This window comes from Plectropomus leopardus, chromosome 8 (assembly GCF_008729295.1).
Source record: "Plectropomus leopardus isolate mb chromosome 8, YSFRI_Pleo_2.0, whole genome shotgun sequence".
In the NCBI taxonomy this organism is placed as follows: Eukaryota; Metazoa; Chordata; class Actinopteri; order Perciformes; family Serranidae; genus Plectropomus; species Plectropomus leopardus.
In genome coordinates this window covers 13962621-13988058 of record NC_056470.1, presented here as the reverse complement: position 1 = coordinate 13988058, position 25438 = coordinate 13962621, and the positions used below count along the sequence as shown (strand labels likewise).

The following is a 25438-nucleotide window of genomic DNA, read 5'->3' as shown; positions in this document are numbered from 1 at the left end:
AGCAGAGTGCGGCTGCAGCAGGGAGTCGCTAAAGATAGAAAGGTCATCTATCACTGATTCAACAGACAGACAAGGTGTCATTATTAGCCATATGTTCTGATGGGATTTTCTGCTTGATAAGCAGCAAACAAATCAGTAGGATTTCATTGTGAGCAGCAGATAAGATGGGGAAAAAGAGCAGATTGAATGTATGGTGGGAGTCACCCAGAGAAATCCAGAGGATTGTGGGATGGATTGATTTGTCATTCGGTATGAATGCACAGGGGAAATTAGCTTTTTCCACATCTTTACCATTTTGAGCTATATTTAGCCAGGATTTCCTTTTAAAATGGCTTCAATTTATGCATATTGTAAGATAAAGAGGCATTTTTTGCATATGCTTGACACTGTGGGGGAAGTAAGTGCATTTAAATAAGTTATTTTGAGCCTCAGGCTTTACAGATAATAACTTCAGACAAAGCAGCAAACATTAACAGTGGCCAGATGCCTTTTACACGTGCATACATTTAACAGCCTCTAAAATCCTGCAGCAAAGGTTTTAGTGTTTTTTCGGCTGCGTCAGCATGAAGCAGACAAATAAAGCTGCTTTAAGTAAGAATCCTCATTGATCCTCCTGAGATCTACTCTTTAATCTAAACAGTCATTAATTTAAAAAGAGTAATTCAATTGAACTTTGAAATAGATCTTTATGTAACAAGCAGCTTTTCTCACCACTGTGCCACACGTGGAACCGCTGTCTTCAAAACACAAACCCTGCTGGCTGTTATGCAAGCTCAACTCATGCTCCATCCTCACCTTTATATAAGCTGTTTGCTTGTGATCTATACATTTCACAAATAACAATAATATTCTTCCACTGAGTCTAAGAACAGACCAGGGAGGCAGTATTCTTAGTTGTCTCACAGACAGACGATACATCTTACTCTCTCAAAAGTGTGGGTGGCGCTCTGTGCCTGGCTGAGAGCTATAGCACAGCAGGTTACATAACGCCGTGGTGTGCCCCTGACTTGATACGCAGGTGTTAAAGAACCTGGGTCTTGTGACACATTCGCACACGAGACTGCTGCTTTCAGTATTTGCACATGAAGTTTCTCAGTTGTATTAGAAAAAACAGTTCTATTAATGTCCTGGCAGGACAGCACAGATAGAAATATCAGCGGCGCATCTTGAACAGGAAGATTTCCTGGAAGCAGCGTCTGTCTGTACATGTTGCTACACAGAAACAATTGTTCTTTTGAAAGCATCCTGGAATCACTTAACACGTGTATTTCTTGTGTCAAAGGACTTATGGAGCTCCATTCGCCCACCTCACTGGTTTGAATAGATATACCATTTCCTCATACTGGTAATCTTGTCAGTTTTAGTGGTTGAGGACTATTGTGGAAAACAATAGAAAGGATTCCCAGTACTAGTATTGGCCCTGAGTAGAAGTGTTACACCCAAACAGTCTCCTCTGAGCAGCAGCAGATTACACAACAAATCAAGTCTGTGCATAACAATCAGAAAATCCCTTTGGATCTGATTTTTTTTTATCTCACCTCCTACAGTTGCGTGTTATGTAACTGAAGCAATTAGGCACATGTGTTTACAATGCTAAATGCATTGCCCAGATCCGTTTTTGCAATCATGGCTCTATGAATAACACTAAAGTCACTAAAGGGGATATATTATGCTTATCTTAAGGCTAATACTTGTATTTGGGTTTTTACTGGAAAATATTTGCATGCTTTAATGTTTAAGAAAATACTTTATACTGTCTGTGCTCAAATACCTGTATTTACCATTTGTCCAAAATGCTCTGTTTTAGCGCCTGTTTCTTTAAGCCTGCCTCCTGAAAAAGCCAAGTCTGCTCTCATAAGTCAGCGTTTCGTTTTTGTATTGCCAGTGACTTGGTGTCTCTGGACCATCATTGCCGCCGGGGAACGACTAACAAAGTATAGCAGCACTTTCTACTGTGAAAAATCATCAACTATATTCCAGCAGGAATATAATCTTAAAGGCAAAATTAACAAACCAAGACTGCATGTTTCCCTGATGTTAGTATGTAGCTACATGAAGCAGTGTACTTGCAGCAAGACAATGACTGCAACAAAGTATAGCAGCATTTTCTACTGTGAAAAATCACCAATAAAGTCTTGGTGAACCAAAATCTTTGCAACCTGACATGTTTCAGCAGAAATATGATCCCAAATCAGGGGGAAATTAAGAACATCGGTGAGCCACATTACATGTTTACCAGATGTCAGCATGTAGCTGCATGTAGCAGTGTTCGTATTATTAACACTTGCAGTAGCGTGCCTGGAGCAGATGGCCATAAAAAGAAATCTGGCATGAGCTTTCCTTTGCTTGTCTCAAAAGTAGATAACAGAGTATTCAGAGCGGTCTGAAGCCTGAGATTTTTGCTCAAAGGGAATGTTTTACATAGGTGTACCTCGTTATTTGGAATTTTGCCCATGTTTAATATAAATATTGTATGTAACATTATATGCATGTCAGACATTTAGGAGAGGCATAATAGGTCCCTGATATCTAATTGCAGAGTAATGTTATATCTAGGCAAGAATAAAGAAGAATTTTGTTACAGATGTCATTAAAACATTTCACACTAAAATGCCAGAGACATGTGGAGAAGCTTTCATTTCTTACTTGGCAAGTTTCATTTCAATCTGCTGGCGAATTTCCTGGCGTTCCTGGTCGCTCCTGGCTGGAAAGATATTCCTGTCTTCCAACTCCTGCTTGCTGGGCCTGTTTCGTAGTTTGACAGCCAGCAACTCCTTCCTTAGCCTGCGAGGAAGTGTGCCTGCAACCACGTGCACCCGCATTAACACACATGAAACTTACTATAACCCTCTGTAGACTCTTTGTAAGAAAAACGGTTTCTTTTCATTTTACTTTTCATCTTAATATTTTAACTGTATGGAAAACCATGCTGTAAATGAATTGAACCTTCTAACTGTAATATGAATGGCTTCACTGACACAGACTTCATCCAAAATTTCAGAAAGTCAAAAGCTATATTTAACTACATCTGTCAGCGTGACTCCTGCCAGTGTAGAATTGTGAGTGATACCAATCTAAAGTGACCTCAAAGTTGCACAAATTTTGATAGGACTGTTCAGACTGATGCGCAAAATAATCATCACCTGTATCTAATTAAGACCCACATATGCAAGTTGGCCAAATCAGACTGTTCAGATATGAGTCACATATGAGCTTGTCTCATGACAAGACAGGTCAGTAAAACAATGACAGGGCAATATTTCCTACACTGTTCTCCCAGTATAAATGAAAGCAGATTAAAATTTAAGCAGATCTCAACACTTAAACCTCAAAGCCATTGTTTCATTTTTAAATCCAATATGTGGCACAGAGCCAAAATTAAAACAAAAAATGTGTGAATGTGAAAGTGCTTACACACTGTACTGTGAAAAATTCTTCAACCCACCAGAGATAACGGAGTCATTCCAGCCGTCCAAGTCGGTGGGGAGGCCTGAGGTGTTGGAGAAGCACTGGTCCAGCCGCACGTTCTCCTTATTCTCCTCCGCCTCCTTCTTGGGCCAGTCAGACCCTCCAACTCCAACACAGCCGCCCCCAAAAGACGACGTGTGTTGGTTCTCAGAGCTGCAGGAGCGAGAGAGCCGTCCATCTGAACACCACAGCCTTGGAGGTGAGCCCTGCTCACACCCTTCATGGACACTGGAAAGACGCAGAGAGGAGGAAAAATATCGAATTTACATCATCAGCCATGATTACACGTAGAATATTTCACGGGTGTTAATCAACAAAACAATATTTTATCTATTCGGGTGAGTTTGAGATTTGTGAGCAAACTTCATTAAAGTCACCAAATCCACCAAGCCAGTATTAGATTTGACACCAGTAAGACTAAATAAAGCAACACATTTGTTTTTCACCGTCCCAGCACGTTTGAGTGGTGCTGGGATGTGGTGGTGAGGATGCTGATATAACCAGATGTATGAGGTCAACCTGTGCACTCACCTCTCCTGTCTGTTCTTGGAAGCGAAGGCTCTCTGCAGCTCCTCCATAATGCAGCTGGGGGGCATGGGAGGATGCATCATATTGCCTATATGTGGGGACCCTGAGGTGTTGGCCAGAGGCCCTCGTAGCGGCAGGGTCATTGAAGCCATGCTTTCTGTGGCCCTGGGTGGAGGCTCCTTGGGGAGGTAGGAGTTGGGCAGGTGAGTGGGGAGCGATACAGGGCCTGAATCTGAAAGGGAGCAGATAAACAGTGGATGTTAGTTAAAAATATTTCTTATCCTCATATTCATCTACAGGTTCATGGAAGCTGGGGTTTATCTTACGGATAGTGAGTGGAAGATGGGAAACACATGTACATTTTGACTTATGGGAACGTAGACTCTCCAGTTCACCTAACTTTGCACATCTGTTTGATATGAGGAAAGCAAAGAAACCACAGAGCAAACTACTTTCCCAATCTGTCACGTGCAGTGTATCTACAGTATGTATGCTCTAATAAGAGTATGATTTAACTGAGTCAGTGGGTGCCCAGGAAACTTCAACCCAAGTTACTTCAACTTTTGACTTTAAAACCAGGTGGTACCAGATTTAGGATTTCTCAAAGTACAAAATTATTAACACGCTGAGTAACTGTGATCTTCGTCTTCATCCCCTTTGCTCAACAAATCTCTGGAACTCTACCTGGTGTGATGAACAACATTCCTTGAGTTTTATTTTAGTTTTTTTTGCCTTGAATGATGTGTGTTTTACATGATAAAATTACTGTTTATATAAATGTAGTCTGGTAAGTTTATGCTTGTGGTTTCATGGCTGTTACAGGTTAAACAAAAAGGTCTGTCTCTAGGGATCCTTTTCAAAATGTTGTCAAACACTTATCAGTATCAATCTGAGCCTGTCAGATGCAAAAACAAGCACATTTAGAGGACATTCACTGACATGGAACATGCCCTGAGTGGTTACATTGCATCCTGTTTGGACACTGCTAGCTGAAGTGCTCTCCCTTAATCCTGTACCAATTTCAGAAATTATTGTTCCCATTTATCACTTAAACACAAAAAATATGTGAAAATAGAGTCCCGTTTAAAATTACTGAAGTCCCATTTTAAGTATGAGAGTTACTATGGGCACTGTGGCTTAGTTGGTTAAAGTGCCTGCCTAGTACAAAACAAATTCTGGGTTCAAATCTTGGCAGTGCTAATATTGTTATCTCCTCAAAAATGTCTTTCAACACATTTCAGGCCATTACAAACATTTTAGGAAATTGTTGTACTTTTTACTCTACTAAATTTATTTAGTTACTTAAAAACAAAAGTAATAACCTTAAAAAAACAAAAACATTTTTAAAAATCAAAACCTTTTTGGCTGATGATCTCTTAGAATAAAAGTTTGTAGTTTGGGCTCCTTGTCATGTTTCAGATGTCCATGAATTGTTAGCAGTTCTGCTAAAGAGACATTTCTCCGCTGAACCTCTGGGATTCTGAATGCAGCACTTTTACTTGTAATGTACTATATTTACATCACAGTATCTTGTACTTAACTAAATAGCTGTAAAGTTAAGCTGAGATCTTGTGAAGGGCACGTATCATTCACATTTGATTATACTCATCACACCAGTCAGTGATCCCTTGTATGGAAACATCTGCTTTTGTTATCTTTCTTTCCATTTATTCAGTTTTTCTTTACTTTCCGCTGATCTGTAGTTCAAACGGAGCAGACAGATTTTATACAGTCACGCACATTTACTGTGTATGAGACACAAATTACCTTTGCTTGACCTCACAGCACTCACCATCTCCAGCACTCAGCTGGGGCAAAAGTTTTGGAGGTACTTGTGGTGGGGATGTTCCAGGAGGAATCTCCTCCTCTGGTCTTTCTTCCATCTGCTCGCCCACGTCCTGCAGCCCCTCAGGTATTTCCCCGTCAGGGTGCGCCTCCTCTCCTCCCTCCTCTTCCGGTAGTAGTACATTCTCCTCTACCCGTTCACAGTCCTGAGGAGGGGCAGCTACTGGAATACATTAATGAAGGAAAAGGAGCAGTTAAAAATCAAGTTAAATTGGTTTTGTTGTAACATTTTGCCAAGCTGCATGACAATATTTTCTACAATGTCCAACCGCATTAAAATGTTCTGTGTTTTGCCAGTTTTGTACATACAAATATGCACGTTATAGACCTCTTTCGGCAAGTGAGAGTAGAGGCAAAGATCAACCTTAAGTTGTCTCTGCTGCCCTCTACTGGAACTTGTGTGGAGAACTGACACACAAATGTCTAAGTTTGTAGGTACACGTTTAATTCAGGCCTCCACTTATGACACAAACATACAGCATTAATTAATCTATATTATAACATCAACAGCTTTTGTTGTAATAAAACAGCAAAAATCCCTCCATCTCCATTCAGTTTGGGTTCAGAGCATCTTACACACTCTCACATTGATCTACAATAAAGCCGAGGAAAAGACACCCAGCCACTCAACTAATCCATTTCTAGCTCATCTGTTGCTTTTGCAGCTCTATAATGTCCATTGATTCGTTGACTCTGAGTACAGGGAGGGATAGTCCTACCTGGAGGGGGGAGATCCTCCTCAGGACCAAGGTATTCCACACTGCTAACTGTGAGGTTTGGATTCAAAGGTCCCCCGAATCCTCCGAGAAGGACTGCACCGTCTGAGCAGCAGCCCTGGGTGGGGGAGTTCGGGTCATGGCATAGAAGACTGCTGGATAATGCTACATCTGGAAGAAGATGACAGGGGAGAAGTATGTCACTATATCTGTGTTGTGGATTTTTTAAAGTGACATAAATGTGAATTATTTCCAGTAATAGAAAGTAATTTCTTATGTAGATGCTGCGCTTTTTGTTGCGTAATCTCACCTTTTTCTGTCTGTTTTAAGACGGCTGATATATACAGTAACAATGAAAACCTTTTTTAGATCCTCTTACTTCCTTTATGCGAGTAGCGCCTATTAAAAATAATTTAATAAAATACAAAACCCCTTAAGAGTGATCAAGGGTCTTGCAAAACCCTGTTGGGGGTTTATTTTAGCGATGTGCCTGGGATGCTATAACTGTAAAATGCTGTAACTGACCAATCAGAATCCAGTATTCAACAAAGTCGTGTCATAAACTGATTTAATTAGGGGGAGAACGACTTGTTTTATTTGGTTTATTGGTCTGAGGTTTGTATTTTCATCGTGTGTACTTTTGAGTTATAAATGTAAATAGACCTTATAATGATGGTCATAACGTGAATTCATTTAGTTTTTGAATAAATGTATAAAGTGTGATGGGATAATTAGGCTATGGCAGGTCCAGCTACTGAGGGGACGGACCGAGATACACTGACCTCTGATGTGACCAACTGTCACCATTTCCGTGAATGACATTCCCTCTTTATGTCACCTTGATTTAAAAGCACTCTCCATTACAGCCAGAGCATCACATTTAGCCTTGGGTTCAGCAAATATAAAGCCAGACATGCTGCAGATACCTGCTATGACTGCTTTTAAAAGCAAGCACACAAGGTAACTTTCAGAGGAATTGTGCAATGATGATCTGTTCCTATAATGTTTTCATAATTTTACAGAATTCAGTTCTCCAAATAAATGATTGAAAGAGCACAGTAATCAAAGATTAGTCTGAGCCTGTGTCTCTCGTGCTATTGTCCTTTTTGAGTCACAGAGCTAAGCATTCAATTTTCCAAAGAACAAATGTCAGGCAACATTCGAAAAAACCCAAGAGGGGTTGAAGCATTTTGTACTCTTTCTATGTCGATACGTTACTTTCTTACGTTACTTTCTAGTATGGCTCTATTTTCACGTTAAAATAATGTCATAATAACTTTTCTTGTGTTGTACAAAAAGAGCAAGGACATTTCTGGGTTTGTGGACAGCAAATGGCATTGCAACTAAAAGGAATACCTCACCCATAAAATGATCTTTTGTAAATCAACTACTCACCCTGTATTATGTTAAATCCCTAAAGAAAACAGTTTTTTTACTCATGCCTTTAAAGGTGATGGGAAATGAATGAAGCATTCCTTTAAGAAACAGATTAATGTGTGTTGTTTTTTTTATCATTGAGCAGAATATTTTTTTATACAGATGCTTAACAAGTTTTTTTTTTCTGGCAGTACTTTCAGAACAGATGTAAGCTAAAAGGTAAACAACCGTTGTTGGTTTTTTTTCAAATTTAAATTGGATGCTAAGCTCTGTGACTTAAGTGTAAAACATGAAAGGCTTGGGCTATGTCTGGTGTAACACATAACATTTGATGATATGTGATTTTGCATACATTCTAGGGGTCTGGGGTGAGTGCTGAGCCAGCTAGCACTGTTTCAGTGTTTCCTCTCAGGTTTTTTTTTAAAAATGTGCATTATAAGGTGTTGCACATCTCAGTGACTTCAACAAAATATAACAACTCTTCTTTGGCATCATTAGAAATTGATGAGGACTGACTTAATTCAAACAGTTGGAGCATGACTTGCCACATCTCTTCACCCACACCCTCATTATCTCTCCCTAATCTAATTCATTAGAGGAGAGATGTGGGCATTTAAATGTGTGTGTGTGTGTGTGTGTGTGTGTGTGTGTGTGTGTGTGTGTGTGTGTGCGTGTGCGTGTGCGTGTGTGTGTGTAAAACCAGCCTTTTGCAACCGTCTACCATCACATCACCCACCATCCACCCATCCAGCACTGTACCTGTGGAACTCTGCTTGAGCTTCTCATTTTTCTTTTTCCTCCACTTCCAGGGCTTGAAGATGCGCCCCAGGGTGGCCAGCTTGCTGTTGCGTCGGATGGGTGGAGTATGGACCCCCGTCACCAGGCAGCCAGTCCTCAGCACCCTCTGCTGGTCCACCAACTCTACTACAGGGACAGTGGAGATGGAGAAAAAGCCCAGAGATGTGCAGCAGGATGAAATGGGGTGAGGAAAGAGTGGGTGTAGGTTTGTAGAGAAGGATCAAAAACATGGAAAGAAGGCAAAGAGAGGACAAAGTGGAAAGGGAGTATAGAGATGTGAATACAGGGATAAGGGGGGAAAAAAAGCAGTGAGAGGAGACAGAGAGAAAGAGAGAGAGAGAAAAACCAGAGCACAATTAGTACACTCACCTTACTGAATAAACCATGATGGACTCCAAGTGCTGAACAGATTGAATTAGAAAGACTAATTTGATCAAGGCACACTCCCTCACGGCTGTTATTTCCCTGCAAATCCCCTCCCCCGGAGCCACACGTCATGTATCAAAATAAATATCTCACAGTCCAAATTTGGAGGGAATACAAGAGCACACAGACACAGACAGCCTCATAACACTACAAAAAGATGCATTTCTCTCGAGACCAACAGGTGTGCCAGACTCACCACTTTCCCAGAAACAGCATCAGAACCGGCTGCCTGGTGAAAAAAGGACTGATTGTTTTAATGTGTCAACCTCTTTTTTTTTTTTTTTTTTTACGAATATACCGCTCCTCTGCTATATGTTCTCTGTTCTAGCTCTCACAGAAAAAGTGATGGCTGTTGTCAGGGGAAGCAAATATCTGCAATATGTTCGGTAACGCCACAAAACAGGCACAGAACATGGTTAGTATGCAGTGTTTTATCATTACATTCCACAATGCCATAATGATATGGCTGTGTTCATTTCTGCTATGTTTCTTATCAGAATCAGGTTAGGTTGTCACTTCCATAACACACACTTCGCATACATGGGAGCAAAATACCAATCTCCATAGATCAGGGTGTGATCTAAAAGTATGAAAAACACTTTTTAAAAAAATATAATAAAATATAAAAACCTTGTAACAAAGAGTTGATGCATTTATATGTGCAATGTAGAGTGGAAAAAGAGGTAGTGCAGATTTAAAGTGCTGGTGCTTTTGTTTGCATGTATCATCTGGTGGAGTTATGTCTGACTGAACTGGGGCTGTAGCACCCAAGACTGGTCTTGGCCTCAAGAACAGTCTCAAGACCACTTTTTGAAGGTCTTGTCTCGCAACCGCAATTTTACTTGATCTGGTCACAGTCTCAGACAAAGACAACTCTGGATTTTAGTTCAAGAGTGATCAAGACCATCAGTGCAAGGATATCACTAAGACAACAGATAGTTAAGTTGATTTCAGCTCCTTAGTGTTTAGTAACAGTAGTAAACACAATAGATTCAACTGCAAAGCTTTCCAATTAGTTTATCAAGACATTTCTAACGGTACACTTACACACACACACACACACACACACATACACACGAACAGTATATGGCAGTATATTTTTATTAGAATTTGGATATTTCAGATCTAAGGGGTGTCTACACTAAGCATGTTCCACATTTTATCTTACAGTGTGGGACTCACACTAGTCTGGTCTTGGGCTCTCAACCCCTTAAAGTCTTGTCTTTGTTTTGATACACTCTGGTCTCGGTCATGACTTGGTCCTGGTTTAGGGCGGTCTTCCCACACACACCCCTTTTCTGCCAAATTAGCTCTGGTTTATAACCTGGTTCAGGATTCTCGGAACCCCGGTGCCACTAACCTAAAAAGCCCACATTTCCACCAGTTTTGTGTGGAACTGTTGTAATCAAGGATGTGTCATCAAAATACACAGCAACTTAAAACTCACAGAAGGCAGTGAGTGAGCTGATTTTGCAAATGAAAGGAATAAGAATGACAATGACATGAACAAAATAACGAGAAAAACTGCAGATTTTCTTTCGTATACAAGCTATTTCAGATAAAAGGAAATGAAAACAAATGTGATAATATACAGAAACTTTTGACGATAGATGGATATCAATTTATCTGTAATACAGGTGAGCTGTCCCCATTTACTGTGCTGCCATCCTGCACAGAGAGCCTTTTCTCTCTTTAAAGGAAAAGTGTGTTTCAATGAATGATAGCTGTGTCTCATATCAGGCAAAGTGTGGGTCTACAGATTTATGTGCGAACATAAATCGCTGCTGGGCTCTAGTCACAAAGAGAGCCAAGAAAGAGGAAGTATACAATAATTTTCATGTATTTAAGAGCTACATGCGTCAATGTGACAAAAATGCAGCGATATCTGCCTTCGGGAGGCTGGTATCTTTGTTCAAATATTCAGCTAAGGAGGAGGCAAGGATTTGTGATGGGGGAGGTTGGGGAGGAAGGGATTGGGGGGTGGGGGGTGCAGAGAGGCTCAGGGTGTGATGAGGAGTACAGTGATAGAGGAGGGAGGATACAGCTGACTCCTTTTCATGCTTTTTTTTTTTTTTTGCAGCCACTTGCTTCTGCCCTGAAGCACATGGGTAGGAAGTGGGAAGAGGGTGGTGGTAGTGCTTAAGGGGAGGAGGGAAGAGCAGGAGAGGAGAGGAGGAACAAGGGAAGGAAAGGAAACAAGGAAAATGAAGTGAGAAACATAGTCAGGAGATCCAAGAAAGAAAAGGAGAAGAGAGAAGGAACAAGGATGGGTGAGGAAAGAAAGGGAAAGCTGGTGGCTGAAGGAAAAAGCAAGAGAGAAACAAGGAAAGGAGATCTGAGAAAGAAGCGGAGACGAGATGAGCAAAAATGAGAAAAGAGGAGAGAAAAAGTACTAGCAAGTAAAAGAACAAATAGAGGGAGAAACAAGAGGATTTGAGGAAATGAAAAAAACATCAAAAGGAAAGGAGAAATGCCAAAAAACAGAGGGAGAAGTAAAGGAGAGTAGATTAGATGAAAGGAGATAATTTCCAGTTTGACCCTGATAGTTCCTTGAAACAGGTTAGTTGACCATGCACACCCCTTTCACTCTGTCATCATCACTACTGTCACACAAGCAGCGTGGCAGACGCGGCGCCGCACGCAGAATCCAGGTCAAGCTTGAAGGAAACGCACCCAGTCGCACAGAGAGAGAGAAAAAAAAGCTTAAGAGAAGGAGAGGGGGAGAGGGAGGGGTAGAGGCGTTGTGTCTGTGTGTGTGGAGAGAGAGAGACGAGAAGGGGGGAGGAGGTGGGGTCAGGCCCACTGCTGTTGCCATGGCGACCACATCCACATCCAGATGCTGCCGCAGCAGTGGGAGCCAGCGGGAGGAGCGAGCCAGTCTGTAGCTTAGAGGAGAGGAGAGTGAGAGGAGCCTCCTGCACAGACACTGCCTGCCACATCTAAAGCCAGAGGCAGCACCCAGTGCATTGTGGGTAGGGGGTGAAGCCACATGGAGGACGAGATCTGTCTGCGTTTTTTGAAAGAGAGGAAGGAGGTGGGGGGGGGGGGGGATTCCAGGGAGAAGAGGCGAGAAGGAGGGATGGGAGGGGGCTGTTGCTATACGGAAGAGCTTGCTGGAGAATCAGGGCTCAGCCAATCACAGAGCAGCTATTTATAATGCATATCAAGTAACTCTTCATTTTTCATAGAAGGGTTGGTTGTTCAGAGAAAATGACAGGAACGCAGGAATTAGGTGAAAACACATGCATGCTACATGGGGATTTTCTTTCATGCACCAGATGAGGATGTATCGAAATGTGTGTCAGATAAGCATGAATGGACTACATGCACCATGTGGCGATGATGTGCAATTCTAATTAATATGCTAATGCAAATAGGATTTATTAAATCCATGTGTCATGCTGATGCAGTCGACTAGTAGTCCGTTTGCTGTAGTCCGCTCCAACACACACACTGTAATTCCAATCAGGTGGTGGCGTCACGGCTTTACACAAGTGAAAAGATTAAATTCCCAATAGGCCATATAATTCATAAATGACCCCTGGAGTGCGGGCAAATATAAATTTTGAATGCCACACTCTATACTGCATTAGTGCAGTGTGGACTCAAAAATGATTTAAGAGTGAAATAAAGTAGGCAATATGATAATGTGACTTGGCAAGAAAACTACATCCGAGTGTTAGTGAGCCACCAGGGACCACACCCCACGTAACCAGCTCGTCAGCACATTCAGGAGCATCAGATCTCTCCCCACGTGTACACACTGAGCATATCGCCCTGCCCAAATGCTTAAGGGGATAGTTCCCCTTTTTTTCAAATAGGGTTGTATGGGGTACTTATCCATAGTCAGTGTGTTACATACAGTCGATGTTAGTCGCACACCCCCAGTTTTAAGAAACAGACTGGAGTCCAACAAGGAAGCTCAGAAATGTACGACTGTGCATGGGGGGCAGCAAAAAAGTGTATTTTAGCCACTTAAACAAAGTCACACCTACGAAAAAATCTGTATCTGTTTAAGTTTAGGCTATATTTAAAATATTTTCACTGCTTTTTCTTGTTATCAGACAGTGATTTCCAACCTGAAAATAAGGCTGTTATATAAGTCTCCTCAAAGCCAGACTGCATAGAGATAAACAATGATTTAACATTGCAGGAGCTGCTGGTCTACCAATGCCTCAATCAGTTATATTGTTTGGGTTATTGTGTGACTTTGGCATTTAAAACGGTTATTTCGGATTTACAAAAGTTACAAACTAACTAACTGATGGAGGCAGCAGAACACCAGAAGCTCTCTTGCTCGTCGAGGCTAAAATACTGTCTTTGTCACTGGAATCTTTTACCAGAGCATACATGGGGAACTGAAGCCATTAACAGCTTCCCCACTGGAACGGGCTGTCCGACGGAAAGATAAAGTGGTGAAAATACTCATTACTCAATAAATACAACAAATACTCAATACACATTTAAACTGATGTTGAGTTTTGTTTAGGTGGGACATGTTTAGGTGCCTAAAATGCATTTTTTAGTCTGCTTTTGTGTCAGACTCCAGTTTGCTTCTTGAAACTTCTTGAAGCTTCTTGGACCGTGCTGACTTCTATGGATAACTACCCCACACCAGCCAAAAAACAAAAGCACGTTCCCTTTAAGATGAGCAAACCTACAGCAATGTGTTTTATGAAAATATAGGGAGTCGAAAAATTAAAGTCAATGAAGAAGTACCAAACATCCAATTTCCAACTCTGTCGCGACATTGACAATCACAGAATGTGAGTGATCGATGACTCTGAACTTTATACTCTGAATCTGTCTGACCTTTTCATGTTTTTTTGCAATAAAAGTGATTCACACTGAGGACAATACCAGTGGCATAGTTTCACTGTGAGGTTTTACAGGGCTTTTCTGAATAGAGGGATCTAATGAGTGGGTTTGTGTTTTAAAGCTCTCCAGTGTTAATCTAGTAGTTCAGTGAGACGCAAATTATGTCAATAAGGGTTTGCATCATTCAACAGCATGACAAGTGCACTGAGCATTTAAGTATTTATCATTTTGTTTTGCAAGCAGGTGTTTGAACCTCTTAAACACAATCAGCACTCAGTCCTTGGAGGGCTGTCAAGTGAGTCAGAAAATACTATTTTACTACTATTATTATTACATAATACAGAATGCTATTTACAGCTTAACAAGAAAGAATGAGAAAACACAGCTGGAACCAATGTATAGATACTGTAGAAAATGAGTATTGAAACTATTTCAAAGAGTCAGAATAGATACGTATACATCATATGATACATCAATATTTCTGACAACAATGAAAGGGCATTATATAAATACAGTCCATTTGCCATTAGCAAATGTTAGCTTGCTAATATGCCAAACCAAAATGTTAATGGTAAACATTATACCTGCAAGACACTAATGCTAACACAGCCTTGATTTAGCTTTTTGCTCAAAGCAAAGCTGTTTTGAAGTGTAACCTCACACAGCCACAAGAATGGCTGTTGACTCTTATTACCATTTAGTTGCAAACTCAAGGGCTGAAAATGAAGCCAACTCGAAATGCCAAAAACTGTAGTTCCTCTAATGTCTGCTTCAGACAGGCACCAGAGGCAAGTTAATCCCCATAAACCCCCATGTTAAAAAGATCAATTTACAGCAGAAATAAACATATTTACCGTCTGGTAATAAACAAACAAGTCTCTTATAGGTAATTTCAATGTTGGGGGGTGGGGGGGATAAACGTCAGGCTGCATGAGTGAAGAGTGAAGAGTCACTCAAATATGCTCACTTTTGGCTCCAAAAAACTAACATGGTGATAGCTGAAATGCTGAGCTTGAGGATTCAAAGCAGGAGCCCACAAACCACTGTGTGATGTCATGTTGTATACACACGCACACGCACACGCACACATATATATATATACAGTATATATACACACACATATACTCATCATAGCTATAAATAACATCAGACTGACCCTTGACTCCCATCATCTCTGCAGACCCCACAATGCCTTGCTAAAACCACCCTGCTCTTTCCACACAGGCAACTGACAATGTGCCCTTGACTGGACCACCTCCTCACCCACTGCCACGGCAGCTAACCTCCTCACTTTACCCCCCTGGCTTTACAACTGTGCCGCCATCTGTCTGTAGCCCTGCTGCCTCGAGGGCCCAGGCACAGCGAGGGCACACAGTTAACAACTCGCAGGGAGGGAACGAAGAGCAGAAAGGCTGAGGCGACGTAAAATGAAGACTATGAATGAGAGACAAAGGCTGAGATCAAGAATGGTTGTGGTCAAGTGTAAAATGATTTATTAAAAGAGAGAATAATGAACACCTTCACAAAATAACTCCATTCAGACTGAAAAGAGCAAAGTTCACGCAAAACAGACAATAATATATAAAAGCCTTTTCTAAAAAAGCTTTCTTTCTTTTATAAGATTTATTTTGTCACTGTTCTGAACCTTGTCACAGAGAAATTTAACCTTCAGGCAGATTTTGCATATCCAATCACCAAAATATATCCCATAGAACCGTGTCAACGATACATAAAATTACTAATGAGTAAAAGATATTTTATATAATAAAATAAAACAGTTTAATTGTAGCATACACTCTAGACAATTCTCCAACTGTAGCTTCATTCATAACCATTACTGACGATGCACAGGTCATGCCCTTGTTTTTCTGATTTTTTTCTGTTTATTCATTTCCATTTTTCATGCAACAATGTCCTTCATTAGAACCGGAAAGAACAGTTGATGCTCAAATGAAAGTCCTATCCAGAGTGCAAAATTCCCATTATCTACATCTGAATTAAATTACCGTTAAAATGGAAAAAGACATTGTATACTCTACAGAGTGTTCCATATTAACCCCAATAAAAACAAACTGTGCTCTTCAGGTAACTACATTTTGATGACTCATCCAAGCACGTATCTTGTGTATTGTAACTTGTTTTGGAATGAAACTCATTTCTGAGAAAACAGGGTGCCATGGTGTGAGGCTACATGAGTCTGCAAAGGTCAAGCCTCCAGATCATCAAAGTGATTACAGCCCAAGTGTGAAACTCCAGCGTGTGGGCTACTGGCATCAAGAGAGTGAAATGATGTCAGTGAAGCCAGCAACCAATAGGAAATGCCCGAGGCCCTTGTTTGTTACCATATGTTGGTGTTGAGAATGAGGACTAGCGGGTGGCTTCGTGTGTAAGCCTTTGCTGCAGCGTCAACAAGGAGAACTAAGACTCTAGTTTATTCTCAGTTTCTGGTGGAAGGATGTTTCTCGGTTTTCACTCGTCAGTTTGGAGTTTCAGGAAATATGGTGGACAGATGCATGTTGGGAAAAGTATATCTACCTGATCAAATTTTGGTGGCAGATGCCAGACAGTTTTTTTAAGACATTTGTGTCAAGTTATCAGCAAGTGCATATTAATATCTATGCAACGTTATATAAGGGGAACTAATTTCACACATAAATATTACTTTACTGCTCATGGAAGTACAGAGGCAGTACTCTGCAGGATGTTTAAAAGTGTTTCAGGACCTTTTCTCATACTAGAAAGGTCTCATACTAGGGAATAATAAACAGGATGTCTCCACTTTGGTTCCCTCACAACTTCAGTGTCATGATATCTTAAAGGCACAGTTCACCACAAAATTAAAAATACAAATTTCTCCTCTTACTGCTATTCATCAGTCTTGCCATTGCTTTGGTGTGAGTTGCCGAATGTTGAAGTTATCAACTGTAGTCAACAGCAATGTCTCTTTCCAGAAATCATGATCTGGTTACTCAAGATCATTTGCAGACCTTGTTGTGAGCAATGTGGGAACTGTTGCCTTTCTAATGAATACATCACAAGAGGACAGGAAAGGAAGCGTGCATCTACTGCACAAGCAGGAGCCCCTCATCCATGAGAAGATCAATGCTTTCTTCTGCGCTGCGATACAGTTGACTGGTTTGGTAGAAAGACAATAGTTCCTACATGGAACGGCTCACAACAAGGTCTGTGGATTATCTTGAGTAGCCAGATCATGATTTTTGAAAAGATATTGCTGTTGTTGAGTTTGTTTGTTTGTTTGTTTTTTATGCTTTGATCACCACAAGCCGAGTGCCATCCAGTTCCATTATACTGGAGGAAAGGCAGACATCTCTGCAAGCAATATCTCCAACATTCTGCAACTTACACCAAAATAATCACACAATTATAAAAATACAAAACTACAGGTAAGAGGAAAACATGTATTCTTTTGATTTGGGGGTGAGCTGCCCCTTTAAAGTTTGTAGGGTTGACAATTGATGAATATTTCCACAAAGAGATTTTTGAATAAAAAATCATCATTAATGACTTATTGGGTAAAGGCAAATATTAGAAAGGCTAGAAGACACAATTATCTCATTTTACTGTAATTCAGCCTTAAAACTAAATAAAGACAACACATACAAAATTACAATATTCAAACTCTAAGACTTTCTGTAACATTTAACTTACAGGAAAAAAAACCTCAAAGCTCAATCTCTGACAAGTCTCTAAAATGTTGATCTAATCGTATAATGAAGTTCAACTGTTATTATTTCATATTTTCATGAAGGCCGGCTTTCAATCATTACATTTTTTTCTTTAACAGTAACTATATTCATAACTAAAAATGCAACAATCAAAGTTAGTCATACATAGTCATTATTTAATGAGAGTTCAACAGTCAGAAACTAAAATGCTTCATCAGGACTGAATGGGGGTGGAAACAACACATTAACTGTCACCAGTTTGATTTAAATGCTGCTTAAGTTTGTTTGGTGCATGGCAGGGTGCAAAATATTTTCCCACCTGAGCCTCACCCACTTCAATCCATGTGACAAAAACAAACACAGAAATCTCGAGTAAATAACAAAATTGCTCAGGGCCTAAGTTCCATGTTTTTTATTAATTTTATGTGGTTTTTGTTTGCGGGGTTAAAAAATAATAGATTTAAAATAAAATGTAACAGGACTGATAAAAGCATTCTAATGAATCATTCAGCACTGGTGAAGGTTTGCGCTCTTCAAACATTTGAAATGGTTCTTTGCGTGGACAGTAATTGACTGTTAATGTTGAAAATGGGGGCCACTGCTTATACTTAAAATATGGAGGATTTACACACAGACACGCTTGTGCATTTCAACCACAAAATAACAGACTATTTTCGACCAATTGCAAAAGCCTCTCTGCAGCCATCACATGCACCCAGTAGACCAAAAATGTTCCTGCTAAAAGTATTTTTCCTGTCACCCACACAATGGGGTGAGCCTTAGAAAATGTCATTCCAACCTGCTCCCCCAACAACAATCACCAAAGAAAGAAGAAGACCTCAGTTGTCTTCCAGGAAGACTTCCAGTCTATGGTTATGTTTTGGGCTGCGTTCCCATTATAAGAAATCTCATCCTGTTCCATCAAAAAGCTCCTTCCAATCAGGTAATGGAAGTCTTGGTTCACCCTTTGGGCTGTTCTTGCAGCCTATCACATTAATCTAACAAAATGCAAGATTCATATTGACTCATTCAGCTCTTTTTATATCTCCAAAAGTGCTGCTTGCAAAAGATTCTCCTCGTCAGAGAGATGGTTTAATTATAAAGTTACACTTTTAGGCCCTGACAACTAAAAAGTGGCAGGCGGCCTTGTGTTTTGAAAGACTTCCCCAGCAACAAAAAGGTCACAGCTTCAATCCCGCAGCAGCCAACAAGTCTATCAACAGGATGTTCAAGCGTCTTTGAACAATACCCTGAACTACTTACTCAGCCTTTTTTATTTCCTCAAGATAACATTAAATGCTGCTTCCTGGAAGCAGCTGGTACTTTCAAAATTTATGTTCAGGTGAGTTAGCAGGGTGTCCTCAATGAGGGGGCGTTTTCCGTCAATGAGGCCAGTCATAGACTCCAGTATTAGAGTCAGGTGGGTGAGCAATGGTGTGTAATTTGTTCTTGTTATTTCCACTGATTTAGGTCAGCGCCTGAAACATTTATATAAAGCATACGGAGTGTGTGCATGAGAAGGAGAGGGAGAGCATGAGTGTAAATATTCACTGCACCCACAATCTGTGCGACTACATAAGTGTGTGTACATGTTTTTGTGTCTATACTTGATACAGGAGCTGATAGCTGAGTTCCACCGGGCTCCCACCGCTCTGCAGGGAGGAGAGCACATCACAGTCTCCAGGCAGGAAAGACAATGGGAGGTGCACAGAGGAACGGTATAAATCACCACTGTTAGTGCTGTAATCTCCAAACAAGTTCCCATGGCAAGTATGCCACTCGCATTTGGATTCCCTCAACTGTGCGAGCTTCTGACAACATGGGCCTATTAAAAACTTGATGCACCAGCAGTTGGAGCTAAAGACAGGGAGCCTAAGCGTTCAGCGGTGTGTGCAAAGCTGCTGCTCCCACATTTTCACCGTGTTATTGTCCGAAAAGCTGTGTTTATCCCCTGTGCTGGATCACAAACACATCATGCCCAGCCAGGGTGAACAGTGGCCAATAGCTCATTTTGTGACACCAGACACTACATGCACGAGTCAGTGCGCTAACTGTCCAGTAACCTCATTTGTCATGGACATACGGTCATATTTAAACAGGCCAGGCATTACAAGCATGGCCATATTAGTCATTATAGCATGTAATAACCATGTTGATAGCCATCTCATGTATATCACAGAAGACATTCCGAGGACATGGGGTCAAACAAATACGCTGCCTGATGGTTTTATTGAGAGATCAGAAATGTGGTGTGTGTACATGTGACTATTGTTCATGCGATGGACTTCATTCAAGATAAGATTTTGCTCTGACATTGATTTTAGGCAACATTTCTTAGAGAAAAGTATTGCTTTTATGCATAGCTGTAGATTTTTTTGGAGGTAAAAACATGAAAGCAATGTTTACAATGACAAAATTACAAGACATTGTCATACCATAAACTGATTTAGAAAATACATTTGTGCATAAAAAATCTCTAGAATGCAGGAAGTTTGAGATTCAAAATGTCCTGGCGAGGGACGTCCAAACCTTCGTTTCATGTTTGTGTCCCCTCCAATGTTGAAACGATAGAAAACGAAACCTTCATCCTTATGCATCCAAATGAATTATAAAAACCTACAAGTAGATCCAGATCTAGATTCTGCGTCTCTTGCCTGTCAACAGAAGAAAAAAAATGTTGCTGTTTTGCTGTTCTGAAAATGTGTTTTGGTGTGGAGCAAAAATGAGTCAGTCCTTCAGTCTTATGTTGTGAGAGCTGTCTGGGACGGATGGCAGACAGGAAAAGTGTCCACAAAAGATTTTGCCCATTTACACAAACACATTCACTTGTGTGACCACACAAGCTTGGCTGCAGTCCCTCAGTGCCAGCAGGATGCTGCCATGACAAAAAAATAAGAACGACATTATCTGATAGTCCAAAAGTTTTGAGCCATATGATGGATCGGTGTTGATAGAGAAGTTGCTAGAAGCCACTCACTCATCAGTAATGACCACAAACTCTGTACTACAGGCTTGGCCACAGTTCTAATAGTTTTAATGGGATTAGATTTGAGCTTTTGGCTTACATGGATGTATGGGATGATTAAATTAAATGGAGTTTGTGCCTGGATCTGCACAATGTGCTTCCCTCATTAATGTGTCATCGGCAAGAAAAAAAAATAAATTGCCGGGTCCTTTCCCAGCAGATCAAGAGCTCGGCTGAGTCGGAGAATCTGTGATCCAGGACAGACTTATCAGCACACAGAACACGGCTCTGCTCGCTTCAGCAGCCCGCTGCAGTGCAAAGGCTGCTGCTGTCCATGGTGCTGAAAGTCACTCTGCTACAATACAAGAAAAACTCAAGTCCAACATCAATCCCTATTAGCACCCCACTGCAATACATTTCCTTTACACCATTTTGCTTGAGTCTCCAAAATCTTTTGTAAAAATGTTCCACATTATTGCCCTCAAAAACTGTTTTCACCATTTCAGCACCTTTTGTTCCCTTGTCTCAAAGTCATTTTATTTTGGTTAGAAGCCTTAAATAAGGTCTGTGGCTAACACAAGCTGAAGACAATTTCAAGATTTTTTCTACAACATAAAATAAGTCAGTAAATAACACAGCCAAATACTTTGAAGCTCTTTGTGTCAAAGACTTGCAAAAAGTGGCTACATGAGACAACAGAATGTCATCACGTCACACTGTGCCAAACACAGCTTTACAGCCTCAAAGCAGTAGCAAACCATAGTGTAGGTCATTTTAGCTTAGCAATAGCTTTTTACTTCTGGCGATTGCATTAGGCTTGCTGAAAATCCTGAAGGTGGTGTTAATTGTGAAGGTTATCTTGCTAAACAAAATGTGTAAGTATCATAGATGTTTGGTTACCACAGAGCTTATTTTCTGCTATAATACAAGAAAAAAAATCTATAGGCTTTTCGGTGAGGGAACTAGAATAACAGTAGCTTTTGGTTTAGCCTACCCCGGGTTACTCTTTGAGGCAATAACAATCAGTAATCATGTAAAATGATGATTAATAGGCATCCAGAACCAGAATTACCTTCTCTTTTGGACAGATGTTTTCTGGGATCAATATATAAAATTCCTTGACCACAAAACTCAAAATGCCTTTAAAAGTTGTGGTATTTATCTTTGGTAGATACTGTGTACTTTTGCCTACACAAATACATTTCAAAATATGAGAGAAGAGAAGAAGAAAAACAGTAAAAAATCTCTAACCCTCCACTCTCTTCACTCCCTCTCACAGTCAGTCCAACAAAAACACAATGAAAAGCTTCGATTCATTTCCTTTTTATGACTGTATTACTTCGAGTATAGTTATCTGATCTGGCTATGTATTTAATTTACCATCTCCTGAGAGGCCCTGGTGGAGATGTTCAATAATACTGTAGTGTAAGTGCCTCTCAAACAGTCACTCTGTGGAAAGCCTCACACCACTTTCTCTCATCTCTGGGGTGGTTTAAAGTCTGTCAGTCTGCCTCATCATCTTCCTCACCTGCTTAAGATACATGAGCTCTGGTTCCTTTTCTTTCTTTCTCATGCCATCCCTAATTTATGCCTCCTTCCTGTCTGTCCCCTATGTTTCTCCGTCCCAGACAGAAGCGTTTATCTGTGATGGGGCCGGGGACTCCCCTCTGCCCTCCTCATCTATCTCTGACTGGATCTGGCAGGTTCGTTACGAGAGAGGGACGCAGCGGCTATGAGCAGGTGCGAAGATACAATACATCGATTTGCGAGTGTCTCTGTGTGTGTGTGTGTGTGTGTGTGTGTGTGTGTGTGTGTGTGTGTGTGTGTGTGTGTGTGTGTGTGTGTGAAAAAGAGAGAGACACTGGGACTGCTGTGGATGTTAAAAACTTATTGACTGGAATAGTATTATTTTTCTTCATTGTTATACAGCTGGAGCCCTACAGCACCTTTCAGCTCTTTTTTTTTGTTTTATAGTTGGCTAGTTTACTGTTTTGGTTCCCTCTCCCTGCTCTCATGGCATTGTTGTGAACAGCAACATGTAGCTTTTTTAGCGATATACAAATCCTCTAAAAACCCCGCTGTACACTACCTATAGGGCTGGTATGCCAATATTATATTGATATCATGAGATTAGATACTGGGGTATTGTAATATCATACATCTTTTCCTGGTTTTAAAGGGTGCAACTAGCTATATTTATTATTTGTCTTTACCCTCTTAGACATTATATCCACATTACTGATGATTATATCAAAAATCTCACTGTGTAAATATTTTGTGAATGCATCAATAGTCAACTCTACAATATCATTACAATATCAGTATTGAGGAGTTTGGTCAAAAACATCATGATATCTGATTTTCTAAATAGACAGACAAGAGTTGGTGGAGCACAAAAACAGAACTTCTGGGATAAGGAGAGTGAATATTTGGCTATAACAAGCCAAAGAAAATCAGCGATTGCAGCTTTAGCCAATGTATAGGGGCTGGGTAAACTAAGAAAAAAAAATGAAATGTTCATTCTAGTGAAAACAGGAATATGACTTTCCTGGTATTAAGGTCAATAAATAATGGTTATACTCATTTAATAATCAAAGAATTAAAGTTTTCAAATGTGTATGGCTGTGAGTTTAACATCTTTCAGTTTTGAACTACAAAACAACCATATTTGAAAAGTCATCATGAGAAATTTAAGGCCATTTTCTTCTCTTTTGTTAGGTGTCACTAACTGAGCAATTGATCATTTGATTTAAAAATAATGATAATAATCATAATAATGACAGACTATTAATGATGAGGTAATAACTAACTGCAGTCCTACAAGAAAATGCCCGTTTTGAATTATTTTTTGTTTTTATCCTGTTAAACTTTCTGGCTGTGTTTTTCAGCAGATCAGTAATATAAATCTCAGACGACAGAGCTTCACTGAATGCACAAAGACTTCCCAGAGCAACTCACAACTTACAATAACTGAACTTGATAAATTCAATCATAATGCTCCCCATGACCACTGATCCATCTTAAGAAGGCAGCTTTCAACTCTCTGCGAGACAATTCTCATACATTTATTGGTGTGAATAAATCAATCTAAAAATAAAATTGAAATGCAAAAAAACAGAATAAATAAGGGTGAATAAATGAGAAAAAATGCCAGAGGAAAAATCATATGGATAGGGTAAAAAATGTATTTTAATATATAAGGGATCCATGGACACATTGGTCCAGTACTGGAGCTCATGCAGAGACTTTTCAGAGCCACCGCCTCTTTGTTAACGGTCTCCTGTAGACTATCCATCATCTCAACATGGCCATGGCCATTATTTTTAGTCATCAAGACAACTTCTTGGCTTTTTTTCAACAAAGGCTGCCTCCTAACTCATTCTAATCCCTCTCTTTGCTCTGTTTCCCTCGCCTCTCCTCTCCTCTCCTCACTAATTCACTCCCCTGTCATTTTCTTCTCCTCTCCTCCAAAAAGAAAAGTCTCCAGTTGTCTATGGACTAGATGCCCCGAGGAATTTACTTTGTTAGCTCTTTACCCTTCACAGCATAGTGCATGCTACTTCCTGAACTCCACTTAACCTCAGCCTTTAGAGGCTAAATAGCTCCTTTACAGTGACGTTACGCCGGGGTCTCTGACAGGTGTAGAGGGCTGCTCGGGTCTTCATTCTGTTCTCCAAGGGCTGTCTGTTCAACTGCCTGACTCTCTCGTTCTAGCATATTTCGGTTGTGATTTTGTGATCGTATTCATTGCATGAGTCTGCACAGACCTGCCAGTTCTCCTGCAGATCAACGCACACTTGGATGCACACGCCAAAAAATCACGCAGGCACGCAAACAACAGCCACAGCAACACATGGCTCAAACACTGTCAAATGCCTAATCTGCTCTCGCATCCACAGGGAGCGGGCATGATTTAGGGCTTTTTGTTTTTGTCGTCATTTTTGTGCTCCATTTTCATGGGCGGCTGAAAGACAGTGAAGGCGTCCACAGAGAGCAGAGCTCAACAAGGCGTCCAGAGGCAGCTTATCCCCATTCATCCACTTTGGTTGTGGATCCACAATGTGACAGTACAGTTGGTACAACACGCAGTTATGTTACAGAGAGGAGAAACGAGACAAAGCAAAAAGCCCAAACATTTGCTGGATCCAGCCTCTGAAATGTAAGTATTGGCTGATTTTCTGTTGATGACGATGAATCCCACTTGATCATAAGTCAAATATTAGCATAGGTAATGCCCCCTGAACACCACACAAGGGCAGGTAGTGTGCCGTGTGCAAAGACTCTGGCACATGCACAAGAACTGTAAAGATGCCACCAAAAAAAAGGGCTGCAAGAAGAACTTCAGCAATGGTGGAATTGATGTACTGTTAAATAAACTTTAAGTAAATTAGATTTTTCAGTGTGTACTGCTGTTACAGGAAAATCAGAAACCCAGCAATGTCAAAACATTTGCCATGTCAGCAGATCTGTTATTTTAGTAAATGTACTGATGCCACACTGTAAAAATCATCTTGCACAAGAGAAGAGCAAAAACAAGAAAACATGACTGAATCCCATAAATAATTGAGTGCTAACAAAATAAGAGCAAATTGTTGATACAAACAAAAATAAGAGGAAATGTTACTATATTGCTTCCTGCATGAGGCCCATTATATGATAAATTGTGAAGTTGTTGTGATATTCCCACAATTTGCTGACATTTTACAGGCTAAATTGTATTTTTTTAAATGGATGGGAAAAAAAAAACTAAGTGCAGCCCCTTTCTAGAGAGAAAGATGAAGAGATTTGTCAGCCAGTAAAGTTATGCAATT

The 25438-nt window shown here is 40.4% G+C and overlaps 1 protein-coding gene across 4 annotated transcripts in view; it reads right to left on the bottom strand.

Moving 5' to 3' along the window:
- Nucleotides 1-25438, bottom strand: part of phactr3a (phosphatase and actin regulator 3a) — a 42165-nt gene that overhangs the window by 6502 nt on the left and 10225 nt on the right. For 3 of the 4 annotated variants that reach the window (XM_042491280.1, XM_042491281.1, XM_042491283.1), the window contains 6 exons: nucleotides 8694-8858; nucleotides 6561-6728; nucleotides 5789-6004; nucleotides 4000-4228; nucleotides 3446-3696; nucleotides 2647-2800 (listed from right to left, as the gene is read on the bottom strand). In XM_042491280.1, the coding sequence (XP_042347214.1) occupies nucleotides 2647-2800; nucleotides 3446-3696; nucleotides 4000-4228; nucleotides 5789-6004; nucleotides 6561-6728; nucleotides 8694-8858 (1183 nt within the window). The remainder of the gene's footprint in view (nucleotides 1-2646; nucleotides 2801-3445; nucleotides 3697-3999; nucleotides 4229-5788; nucleotides 6005-6560; nucleotides 6729-8693; nucleotides 8859-25438) is intronic. The other variant, XM_042491282.1, reaches the window with a different exon arrangement.